Source organism: Cebus imitator, unplaced genomic scaffold, assembly GCF_001604975.1.
Source record: "Cebus imitator isolate Cc_AM_T3 unplaced genomic scaffold, Cebus_imitator-1.0 Scaffold27, whole genome shotgun sequence".
Lineage (NCBI taxonomy): Eukaryota > Metazoa > Chordata > Mammalia > Primates > Cebidae > Cebus > Cebus imitator.
This window is the reverse complement of record NW_016107342.1, coordinates 14,874,620-14,888,281: the sequence shown is the minus strand read 5'-3', so window position 1 is coordinate 14,888,281 and position 13,662 is coordinate 14,874,620. Positions and strand designations below refer to the sequence as shown.

General features: G+C 34.7%; 1 protein-coding gene across 2 annotated transcripts in view; it reads right to left on the bottom strand.

The window, feature by feature from the left end:
* Positions 1–13,662, bottom strand: part of LRP1B (LDL receptor related protein 1B) — a 1,911,091-nt gene that overhangs the window by 36,754 nt on the left and 1,860,675 nt on the right. Inside the window, exons 85-87 of one of the 2 annotated variants that reach the window (XM_037736613.1) lie at positions 8,892–9,066; positions 4,726–4,830; positions 3,753–3,866 (exon numbers count right to left, since the gene is read on the bottom strand). In XM_037736613.1, coding sequence (XP_037592541.1) covers positions 3,753–3,866; positions 4,726–4,830; positions 8,892–9,066 — 394 coding nt within the window. The remainder of the gene's footprint in view (positions 1–3,752; positions 3,867–4,725; positions 4,831–8,891; positions 9,067–13,662) is intronic. The other variant, XM_017523186.2, reaches the window with a different exon arrangement.

Sequence of the window (13,662 nt, the reverse complement as noted above, 5' to 3'; positions counted from 1 at the left end):
GTGAGATGGTATCTCAACATTGTTTTGATTTGCATTTCTCTGATGACCAGTGATGATGAGCATTTTTTCATATGTTTGTTGGCCTCATGTATGTCTTCTTTTGTAAAGTTTCTGTTCATATCCTTTGCCCACTTTTGAATGGGCTTGTTAGTTTTTTTCTTGTAGATCTGTTTTAGTTCTTTGTAAATTCTGGATATCAGCCCTTTGTCAGATGGGTAAACTGCAAAAATTTTTTTCCCATTCTGTTGGCTGCCGATTCACTCTAATGATTGTTTCTTTTGCTGTGCAGAAGCTGTGGAGTTTGATTAGGTCCCATTTGTCTATTTTGGCTTTTGTTGTCAATGCTTTTGGTGTTTTGGTCATGAAATCCTTGCCTACACCTATGTCCTGAATGGTTTTGCCTAGATTTTCTTCTAGGGTTTTTATGGTGTTAGGTCTTATGTTTAAGTCTTTAATCCATCTGGAGTTAATTTTAGTGTAAGGTGTCAGGAAGGGGTCCAGTTTCTGCTTTCTGCACATGGCTAGCCAGTTTTCCCAACACCATTTATTAAACAGGGAATCCTTTCCCCATTGCTTGTTTTTGTCTGGTTTGTCAAGGATCGGATGGTTGTAGATATGTTGCATTGCCTCTGAGACCTCTGTTCTGTTCCATTGGTCTATATCTCTGTTTTGGTACTAGTACCATGCTGTTTTGATTACTGTAGCCTTGTAGTATAGTTTGAAGTCCGGTAGTGCGATGCCTCCCACTTTGTTCTTTTTGCTTAGAATTGACTTGGCTATGCGGGCTCTCTTTTGGTTCCATAACTCTATAGTGCTTCCAAAACATCTTTCACAATGGCCACTAAATTGAGAAATGCAATAAACCACTTATAACCCTTACCCTTTTTGAACTGTCTGGAAGTGATACTCATTGGCGCCCTCCTCCTTTGACTTGAAGGAATCTACTGTTCAGTAAATATCCCCCAACTTCTCAATCTCATTTACTTTCATTGATTCCTCCTTGAGACAGCATCAAAATAGTGGTATTTCTGAGGGTTCCAACCCTAATTTTCTAATCTTCTTTCTATAAGCCCACTCTTGTGTCATGGTACAAAGTGTACCTAATAAACTGTCCCCAATATATCTCTTTAGCCTTTGCTTCTTCTGTTGTACATATAACCCTTTTCTATTCTCAGCTACCTTTACCTTTTATTTTTAGACCTATTCTCCTTTGATTTTGCTCTACCCTCTTTTGAAAAAGATTTTCAACCCTCTCTTTCCTATAAAACTACAATATGTTTTCTAAAAATACTGTGAAAATGTCTCTTTATGTATAAAGCCTCCCACTGTCTCACTGGGAATCATTCATGGATCTCTATTCAATTGTTTTCCCAGAGCATTTTGGTCATATTTACATTACAATAATCATCAAATGATATTTTAATTTTGTAAAAGCCATTCATCTTCCCAAAACGAATTGTAAGTTCCTCAAAAGTAAAAACTATTGACATTGTTCCAGCATAAAGAGTGCAGTGCAGTGTAAGAGTTATAAACAGGGTACGGGCTTGAGAATTGAACAGGATTGGTCTGACTCTCAGACATCCACCATTTCCTAGTGTGTGACCTCTATGAAAAGGGGTAACAATTAGATACAAATAATATTTATGTGTAACTGTCTGGGTTTAACATAATATGTGGTGCAGAGTATTTTCTAGGTCAGTTTTATCTGTTACCAATTGTCTTCCAAAATTTACACAGAGACTCGCTCATTATAGATTATCACTAAATATTTATTAAAGGAATTAATGAATAAACAATAACAGAACATAATTCTTCCTTGCTTCTTATATGGCTTAAGTGTGAGGAATGCAATATAGTCATCCTTAGTATCTGTGGGGAACTGGTTCCAAGACCTTCCTCGAATACCAAAGTCCTCAGAAGCTTAAGTCCCAGATTTTAAAAAGTGACACCATATTTGTCTATAAGCTATGCACACCCTCCCCTATATTTTAACATCATCTCTAGATTATTTAAAATACCTAATACAATGTAAATGCCATGTAAATCATTGTTTTACTGTATTGTTTAGAGAATAATGACTTGGGAAAAGTCTACTGAAAAATTATGTCTGTGCTGAGCTGTAAAGGCTCACGTCCAAATACTTCTGATTTGCACTTGGTTGAACTCTTGAATGTAGAGCATAGGGATGTGGAGGCTGATTGTATGCACATTATACACACTATCAGAGTAGATTTTAAGGCATAGAATACTAATGTACACACATTTCCAAAGAGCCAAATGCAAATAGAGATAGAGGCATGAGCACACAAAAGTAGAAGAGGTTTGCTCTAAACTCCTACAATTAACATGTTTTTTTTTTTCCTGGCTGTGTTTATTGGATAGGCCAATTATCATTTTAAAATCGTATGATTTTGATGATACTTGGTAAGAGCAAAAGGTGGAAAAAAAAATCAATGTGGGCTGCTATACCCATGAGAGATTTTTATTCTGGGAATACAGGTGCATTCTCTGGACAGGGAGTCATCCTGAGACCTATTTGTGGGTGGGAAAAGTGGGCCTGCAGTGTATGTATTTTGCCCAGAATTACTGAGACGGGGGCAGGATAAATGAAGTCTGGGATTCAGAGGAAGCATTACTGGTGTTCTAAAACAGAAATAAAATAAGTACCTGAATCCATTTTTGGCAAGGGAGAACCTTAGATGTACCAACTCTGAAATGTTAATGAATCTATTGTTTCTTTTCTTCCCTCTGGTTGCAATGCCCAAGTTCAAGCCCTCATAACTTTTCACTTGCAATGTGGTCAAACATTTTGACGCAGAGTCCCTACAGGTGATCTGCAAGACTTACATGCCAACAAGTATCACCTTCACAACCAAACTCCTTCAGCTCAAGTCTCAGCAACTCATTATTAATAAAACAGTAGCATTTTGGTAAAAAAAAAAAAAAGTGTGAATTTTAATACAATTTTGCTTTAAAACCACTACTAGGTACTCTGAGATTCCCAGAAGTTACCAGATTCCAGTCAAGGCTGCTCATTATGACACTGGTTATTAAGGAGTATATGCCAAATGTGATGCATCTCTAAAGCGCAAACGCACAATGCAAAAATAACTCTCACTGTATGAACGTTGACAGTTACCCCAAAGGTGGTCTTTGAAATTTCTCAGAGGAGATATGAGTTTAATTTGCATATATGTTCAAAACACCACAAACTGAATCAAGAAAGAATGACTTAAACTATTAAGAAATAAAGTTTCTGGAAATTTTTCAGACTGTAAAAAGGGTTTTACTGTAAGACTTTTCATCTGTCAAGAGGTCATACTGATGAAGGTAGGGCAGTTCTCAGTAAAATTTTGGGAAACAAAATACCATAGCACTTCATCTGTGCTTGAAATAAAAAGTCAGTTACTAAATAAAAATTATCATTCCAAATATAGTATACAGGAATAGAGTCTTAAAACACCTGCTTCTGTACTTCTCTAATTAAAAGCTACTATTTTCTAGCAATGCATGTTTATTAGACAGTTCCATAAGATTTTAATTTTCTCTGTTATATTTCTAGACACGCTAGCAGTCTAGTGGTGCACACACTTGTTGGTGAGTGAAGCAAAGGTTAAGTGTGTATGACACAGATGAGCCCCAAGATTAAGTATACTCTGTGAAATGCATGAATGTTCATGATTTAAACCAATGAACTATGGCCTGAAATGATGTCACACAAAGCGCAGTGGTAAGTGGAAGGTTAAACCTACTTGCATCTCGGCTCATTAAACGCAGTTAAAGTGCAAATCCCCTCATTCTGACAGTAGTGATCACAAGGGTTCTCTTTCTGGTCACAGCGCTGACTTTTAAACCCCACAGAGCATCTGCAGAATTTCAGTAAAATACAGCTAAATAAAGTGTCTGACTTTTTTTTTGCCAAATATGTTTTAAATTAATTTCATACAGAGATAGTAACATTTGAATGAAGAGGTTCCCAGATATGCTCACTTCTCTCTCAAACATACTCGTCACATGCTACTATGACAAGGTGGGGAACAGGGTGCAGATGTGGATTTCATGTGGGCATCATCCTTCTGGTCAAACAGTGATAAAACTCACAACAGTGACCACGTAAGCTGAATGATTTTATTTCAAATTGTCCACTCTGGACAATCAGATCATGGAGGGGGGGAAATATTAAATTCCAGATTTTCTCAGGAGCACTATGAATACTCAATACTTTTCCTAGGTGTTGAGAAACCCAGATTTGAGTTCTTCCAAAGGAGCCAGGGGCTTAATAGGTTTACATAATAAAACAGTCTAAGTCTCAAACAAACATCAAATAGCATTATACATTTGAAAGAATATTACAAGTTCTTTTGAAAAAAAAATGGTCATAAGTACCAAAGGATTCATAAAAGATTATTATCTCTGGGCTTCACATATCAGAATAAGGTCAATAAAATTAGAAAAAATTTTCCCTGGCATTTCCAAGTTCAAAGGTCTATGAATATCTGAAACGGTACGATGCTAAGAACAGAATGAGCTCTTCCTCAAGAAATCATTAGCAATTTGATGAAAGAGAAATTCTGCAGCACATGAGCTAGGAGGGACATTACTTGATCAGAGATGTCCATGAAACACTCATTTAAAATAACCCAGGAGAGGAGAGTAATAGAACAGGGATTTCATGTACACACAAAGGCTTATTGTAAAATGCCCGTGACTTGACTAAATACTCACAGACACACAGGTACATTTGTCTCGGGGTCCAGCTGGCATGTGCCACCATTGTAACAGTAGCCATCACATAACTGACAGCTAGAGGCAATCTTTCCATTAGTGCAGCTGCAACAACAGAGAAAAAAAATCCCATTGTTATTGACAACATTATTGCTGAAAGCTGACATAAACTCTGTGTGGATGAGAATATTCTTCATATAGGAGAGATCGAGTGGCTGGTTAAAAGGAAGATTTCAAGAAGACTGACTCAGTAGAGGCAGTTTTTATTTAATTTTTGTCAGAATGATGCCATAAAATTTTTCTTCTGGTAATTTTCAAATTTTCAACCAGTTCACTTAATGTAAACATTTAATATAACTAGATATATGTATGAAAAAATATACTCTAATGTCTATCATTTACTCTTCCAGGAGACATTAGCATCAATATCTTGTTCCTTTTTCATATAAGTAGGGTTTGGTGACATTTTTTGAATGATAAACCACATGATCAAGTACTCTGGAAAAACGTGCTTTAGCTTTACTTCTAACGTGGGAAATCTGTTCCAAAAGAAACGTTAGGATTTTTAGACCCCACATTTCATTAAAAAAAGTGGAGGATTATCCTTTAGTCACTTTTACTCCACTGTTTCTCTTTGATTATGTATTGAAACTAATGTCAAACTATTTTTATTCTAACAGAAAAAAAAAAAACACGGAACAGTTCATTTAAAAAAAACAACACAGTTATTTTACAGGAGCAATGTGGCAACAAAATAGTGAGACAGGCTTTCTTGAAAAACTTACCAAAATGATTCTAAGTTAAAATCACATCGCATGTTAGGGATAAGAATGAATACCTACTGCTATACTGTAAAAATAAACATAACAACGCAGGGAAAAATATAGACATTTTTTACTTGCCATGTTACATTTTTAAATGAACAAATACTCAAACAATTAGATTGGGCAGTAAAAACTGTTGAGTGAATGGAGAAATGTGCATCAACATTTCAACTCAGAATTAACAACAGATCTTGCTGGCAATTCTGATCATGTGGTCATGTCAGTATTAGCTGCTATGAAACAATCAATGGTATCACAGTGCATCTGGACATAACCTTGACAAAAAAATCAGGCTGCAATATTGATTTATCACTTTGATCCTCTCCATAATGGATATCTATTGCAGTACATCTGCCATAGAGTGATTCTTAATGATAGGTGAGATGTCTAAAAATAATTGATTGACATGTAGTTCATTTATCTGTGTGTGTGTGGTTTTTTTTTTTTTTTTTTTGACCTCATGTGGGTTGTGTAGTTGCTGGAAATGCACTCAACTGCTTTTAACATTCATTGGCATTTAACTTGAAGATATTTCTGAAAAGCTTAGATTGTGAAATCACATTTCTTTTCAAGATGAACAGGAGCAGTGAGCAGTGTAACTATGTACAAGATGTGAAATAAAATACAGGTAAAACAGAAAAACACATGGAGAAGGGGAGGGTGGTCTCAAGTTTGTAAAGAGTATCCCATCCTGAATAACCTACAGAGGTACCTAATACAGATGCAGTGAATTCATTAGCAATCAGTGGTATTGGTGTCTGGTGGACTAAGTGCATCTGAGGGACATTTACTTGTCCTCCATGCCCAGCCTCTTTGAAAATCCTAAGAGCAAAAAGTTACAGTTTCTTGTTTTATCAAAGGAACAGCTTCAAAAGGGGAAATTAGCTCATTATACATTAAAATAATTTCTACAAAAAAGATCACTCTATATCAAATCTCATCATCTAAAAGGGACAAAAAATCTAATTGATTGCTTTTAAACTTCTCCTTCCAAAGGCTACACAACATGTTGCCTCTTTTTCCTTCTAAAGTTCTTGTTTAAATGTTAAGTTGAAGATAGAAACTTGTAGACATTTTAAATGTGAAATGCAAATTGTTCAAATGATTGCAACAAATCAAAGAGTGCAGCTCATATTTTAATGTATGTTTTCATAATAATTTTCTTTTTTAGAGGGATTCAGCACACGTGCGTGCACACACACACACACACACACACACACACACACAGAATATGTGATGGATCACTTTCCAAAAGTTAATTAATAGCTATTCAGTCCACACAAAAAATTCCCATGACAATGGTCATCAAAAGGACATAATTTAGGTTATTCAAGATTGTGATCAAGTCTTTCTTCAACAATATTCACTTTGATTTTCAGAAGAGAGAAAAATATGCAATTAGCTCGTTTTAAAGATTATACTCACTATACTTGTTAGAGAACTAATTCTAGTTGACAGTTCATAGGCTGTGCATTAGAAACACAATTGCCTATTTGGATTCACAAATATACTTGATGGCTTGAATTTTCCTAATTAAGTAAAAATGATTAACTTCATTGGAATTTTGTTTTACTATCTGTTCTTTACCTATGAAACAGAAATTCCAACATCATTGTAATTTCATGTTAATGCTAATGTGAAAAGTATCATAGAAATAAAAATTAGCTTTAATCATCTAACATGTTTCCGAAAATCCAAGGAATTATATTAGTATTGTTATGTTCAAGTGTTATATAGCCTATTTAATGAATCAAGTATTATTATATGCCTATTTTAAAAGTTCCACTATCTCCGCATTGTTGGCAATTGCTATTTATCCATTCTGACATATACAGTTCCAAAAAGACCATTTAAAAAACATGAACTATTATCTTGCACCTCAATAGCCTGCTCAGGTTGTGAAGATCTGGTGTTTTTGTTTTGGAGAAGGCACTTTTGACTGCATAGTAAGTGACACTGAGGGGCTCTGAGATTTCCCTTCTTCCTTACATAAGGGGAAAAGGGCCTGCGTCCCCACACGAGCTTTTCCAAGGTAAAATGGATAGGAAACTTTAGCTCACACATTTCTCAGATGATAGCTCATGATCCCTGGGATAAATGGAATGGAATTGTAAAAAAGATTTTGCAGCTTACCCTGATATGGTACACAGGATATAGAGAACAATGTATACTCACTAATTGAAATAAAGTTCTGTCATGCTACAGTTTCATCATGAAGAACAAATGAGCTTTATGAGCCAACATGATTTGGATAGTTTATATAAAAGTGTGTTTCACTTTTATGTACTTATCAAAGTCACATTTATATATCAGCCATATTTTCAATTACTTTACTAAAAAATTACTTACTTTCAAATAACTCAATTTTGCAGGTTTGCATAAATGTCATTCATAATGATAACACAAATCATATTTACAGTAAATTCTAAAATGAGAGTAAATAAAAAAGAAAAAACTGTTGATGCTGTTTGTAATAAAATTTTATTGGGCTTTGTTTGGCAGAGCAACATAACTCATCCGGCACCCTTGGTGAGCTCTCAGTGGAAGCTGTGACATGGACACTTTATGGCATGCTTTCCTATCTCATATTCTTATTTATTATACTCCCAAGCAAGGCAAGTGATAGAGTCCAGTCCATTATAAGTCCTTCCTTTAAAAGTCTGTTAAAAGAGGTCTGGAGTGAGGACTGATCTCTAACCTCAGTGGTATAAACTTGTTTCCCGATAGAAACTGAATGGCCGCGATGTTCTGTTTTGCATTCACTTAAAGCCAAAGGGCAAAAGACAGTGCAATGAAAGACAAACTGAAAGATTTTTGTTTTAGTGACTTCCCAGAACACATTATTCCTTCCAATTGCTTTGGATCATAATATTCAAAGTCAGATTAAGAAAAAAGGATGAATGTATATTTTCATTAGACAGGTCTTTTGCTCCTCATTCAACAGATCAATTCGCAACAGAAAAGCAAACCTACTTATTGTCAATAATAATGATGAGACAATTAAAAGGCTGAGCTAATCTAGTTGAATAATATTACACGTAGTTTTTGAAAGGATGCTGAATATCAACATTTCTTGCTTACTCAGGAATATTTAGTATAGGGAATGATATGATCATCTTATTACATGGTGGATTTTTGTAATTTCCAGATATTCGCAGTAGATGTTGAATAAGTTTGGGTTAAATTAAAATGAACTAGGCGCTCTAGCCATAAAAAATGCAATGAGCACAATACAGAATTTTAGAATAAAAGCAATCTATGTAGTTTTTACAGTTTATTACTGAACTGCAATGTCCACTGGGGTCCAAATGCTCTTATAAATTAAGCTGGGTGTCCACTTACTTGCAAAATATATCATCACTGTCTTCATTTATAATGCAGTGCCCTCCATGGCACCTTACACACTTGTCAATCTCACATTTTGGTCCTTCGTAGCGTGTTGGACAGACACATTCAACACTTCCATCATCCCCAATGGTACATGATTCAGAATTCACACAATAGTGGTGACACACATCTAGGGAAAAAAAGAACAAGAGAAAAATAAAATTATATTACAGAACATTTTTCTTCAGTCATAATAAAGGTGACTGTTTCATTTTTTACTTAAAAATGATCAATGAATAGGTAGATGAATTTGCAAAAGCAGCTTATAATTAAACATAAAATAGAATTCTTTAATAATGCTATTGATTCTCCTCTTTGCCTGAGTCAGGCATCATTTTCCTCTGGCTAAGAGGAGAGGGCTTATATTGATATTATGCTAGCTGACAAACTCTCTGAGTTCTGAATATTAAAGCTTAAGTTAACAAGTTCCTTTAGCTTTCTTTCTAATCAACAACATAAGTATACTTTGAAATGAACAGAAATGCTTAACATTTCTTTGGATGTCATTTATTATTGCCTCCTTCACTCCTCTTTTCATACAGAGAATAGTGTAATGTGTGGTAAGCAGAGAACTCCTACCCTTGCACAAGACTTTAGTGTTGTGCAAAGAAGCCTCCCTGTACATGTAGCAAAATAAACCCAGGTATTTTCTGCATGTCTGAACAGGTGTGCAAACAATGAGTTATGCCTCTCATGGAACTCCAAGAGGAAAGCAAACTGGGAAACTAACTGATCCATCAATCATGGGGAATAATAACAGGAATCTACGCTATTATCCTTTTCTAAGGTAAGAGACTAATCTTCTCATCAGTCAGAAAATTCCCTGTAATCTGAACCTATTGTTTTGAAGGCTATTTCTCATTGAGCATCACAGACAATTTTCTCAACTACAAAGGAAACACTTCACCCAAATATTTCTATACATTTTGAACATGCATAATGAAACAAAGACATTTAACAATATAACAACCACTCTAACCTTGTAATTAGATATTCTGCCTCTATCTTTTGAAAAGTAAACATGTCTGTTTTTATATACGAATATATTATAATTTATCACACTTAAAATATTGAAATTTACAGTGTAAATAATCCTAAGCAAAAGAACTGATTAAATCGATCTCAGACTTTGTGTTTAGAAGATGCAATTTTCTCTTAGCTATTTAATTGTGAAGCAATGTTAAATGAGATTAGCTGAGATAAAAATCACAATGTATAAACTTTAACCTGCTATATGACAATTACAGTGGATAGGAAAAATTAAAACATAATTTATAATTCTCATGTTTATGTTTATCTAGCCCTTTATTAAATCAGACAGAAATTAAATTTATTGACAGACTTGCCTCATATTTATGGAAATTTATTTCAAAGATTCCTATGTCTGCTGTTGTATTATGCCAAGTGCCTTCATTGAGATTCAATGTTTAAGCCTATTAATATGAGTTTTGGCTATATTTAAGAAATGTAGCACTTTCAAAAGGTGAGGGAGTTGGAGATCTGAAATTTAACATAGTTGTTAGTAGCCACACATTCTGGTTTCTATAGTCATTCTAGGCTTGGCAGGTATATGTACACAACACAAATGCTGTTTTTTATCTATGAAGTGTATAACAGCAGCCTGTGTGATCATCCAGTCCAGCCTCCTATTCAATGCAGAAACCTCTGAAGAATTACCTTCCTTAGGCAGGTTGCCAGATATCTCTAATTCACAAAAAAAAGCTGTTTTAATATTGCTCCCAACTGCTTTAAAATTTCATCCACTGGGGCTGTTTAGCTGTCTGATGAGACACAGAAGTCCGCTGATGTATCTTTGCAACATTTTCCTTTTATGTCATTATTCAAAGGTTGCCATGGTGGATATAATTATAGAATCACACAGGGAACTTATTTCCAAATGCAAATTCCAGTGGCTTTTCCTGTCACCCACCCCTAGATTATAATTCATAGGTCTGAAATGGGATCCAGGTAACTTCCATGTAAACTAGGAAATGTAAGAAATGATGACCTGAATAAAATTTTAGTAGTTGGGAAAGGACTACATTGTCTAATACCTGTAAATAGATTTGATTTGACCAAAATAGCTTATTTTTAAACTAACATTGGAAACTAATTAAAATGTAATTTTTCACATTAAATTTTGAAGCACTTTGTTTTTATAACTATATCCCTGAAAAGACCCAAATAACTAGTAAAGAATGGGTTAATATTCTGAAGGTTGATGAATGCCCATGATCATACTCCAACAAAGAGTAATTTGCATTTAATCTAAAGTACTAAAGGTCAAAGTTAAAAACTTATCTGCAGTATGTTAATTATAAGTAATTTTTTTGCATAAATCAAACCTTCCCTCTCCACTCTCTCTAAGGTTAAAAAGATGGTCTGGGCATGGTGGCTCACACCTGTAATTCCAGCACTTTGGTAGGCTGAGGCAGGTGGATCATCTGAGGTCAGGAGTTTGAAACCAGACTGGCAAACATGGTGAAACCTCATCTCAATTAAAAATGCAAAAAGTTAACCAAGCGTAGTGGCAGGCGCCTAAAATCCCAGCTATTCAGGAGGCTGAGGCAGGAGAATTGTTTGAACCTGGGAGGCAGAGGTTGCAGTGAGCTGTGATCGTACCATTGCACTCCAGCCTGAGCAACAAGGGCAAAACTCGGTTTAAAAAATTTATTAAACATAATTAAATATTTAATAAATATTAAGTTTATTAAATATAATAAAAACATGTGTGCCTGTACATAACTCACTGGTAATCAAGGAGATGCAAATTAACACTTCAGTGAAATACCATTACACACCCACCAGACAATACAATAATAGTGGAAACTCTCATCCACTACCAGTGGGAAAGAATATTGGTTCAACCAATTGGGCAAACAGTTGTCAGTATCTACAAAACTTCAGCATACCCCACCTTATGACCTAGCACTTCCACTGTTAAGATATACCTAAAACAAAAGCATACAAATGTATACCAAGAAACATATACGTAATATGCACAGCAATATTTTAAAAAATAAACCAAATTGAAAAAGTTCCAAATGTCTATCATGAGAATGGATAATCTACAGTTCATCTATAAAATAAAATGTACATATGTAAATACACACAAAAATGCAGCTATAAGGAAAAATATGGATGAATCTCACAAAAATAATATCGAGAAAAATTGACACAAAAATGTGTATACTATGTTTTTATATATATAAGATTCAAACGTTACATTGAATCTATGGTTTTAGAAGTCATGAAGGATCTATCTTTGGAGAGAGGAGAAAGGACCATGATGAAGAAAATGAGGGATCTTCTGCAGTGCTGGTAATGTTTTTCTTGACTTGAATGCTGGTTCAAACTGATGTACACATCTTGTAATATTTAACTGAACTGTTTACTTGTGATTTTAAACTTTTCTGTGTATATTACACTTCAATAGAGAATGCTTTTATTTTTAAATGAAAGGCAAATAAACTACCTTAGAATGTTTTAGAAATTCTCATTTATTTAGCTAACTAGGTGAAATAGTTTTTATAGGAACAACTTTTAAAAGGAATTCACAGTCCACTTTTTACACTTTACAGAAAACTCTCCACTCTAATGCTTCCAATATTCTTTTCATAGCATGTCAGATGCACATTATTCAATGTAGTTTATTGCCCTCGTGGCATAAAAATGGAATCCAAGGCTCTAAAAGAAATGTTTGCTTATGATAAAATTGTGAAATAAGCAAATATTAGAATTTACACTTTAATAAATAATTCTAAATTGCATGTTTTTAAGCCATGCCATTTTTCTTCCTCTAAAAATGGCAGAAATCATTTTATGTTCTGAGCTCTTTCTCTACAGATATTCAAATGGGAAGACATTTCATTTCTCCCAGTTCACATTCTTAACACTCCATGCTGAGTTGAAATTCAGGGGCAAAGAGTTGCTCACTACAGGCCAGCCCTGGCAGAGCTGCATTCCAGTGCCTTTCTATGAAAATCTTCTATCTGCAGTTATTTGGCTTAATATTTGAAGCATGTGGAAGCTGCTGAGTTAGATGTTTGGCTGGACTGTTTTCTGCACCCTGGATGGGAGATGGGATTCTAGGGGCTTTTCTTTGACTTTTTATGTACGGTCTTTGTCCCTTTCTCTTGCCTCTTTCCCTCCCCTCCCCAACACCTTCTCTATTTCTTTCTTGTCTTAAGGGCTTTCCTATTTATTCACTTCCAACTCCAAGACTCAAGGAACTTTAGCATCTGATATTTCGGCTACAACATAATTATTGGATACTGGTAAATTGTAAAGCAAAATGATCTCTTCAAATGTCCTCTGTTATTGCAAGTGTTATCATGCTGCAAGCTATGTGCAAACTCAGGAGAGAGTTTGAAGCATCTGATGGTGTTGTCTATTCCTAAATTGGGTGATTCAAACAAAGCCCAGGTTTTCTGTAATTGACTCAAAGCAATAACTGCAATGTTAATAAATCATAGAAATGCCAGTTTAATTTCTCTCTCATTCCCTTCACAGCTATAATGCACTTGGAATTACAAGCATCTTTGTAAATGCATATAAATATGTGCCATATTTTCATCAATGTCACCTCTCAATATACTCTCACATAATTACTACACACTCATATTTAAATTCCAAGTATCCATTCAACTATTTATCTAAAAAAATGAATACTTCATTAGTACTTCTCAGCCCAGCAGAAACTGGCTTACTAATTTAGCAAAGTATG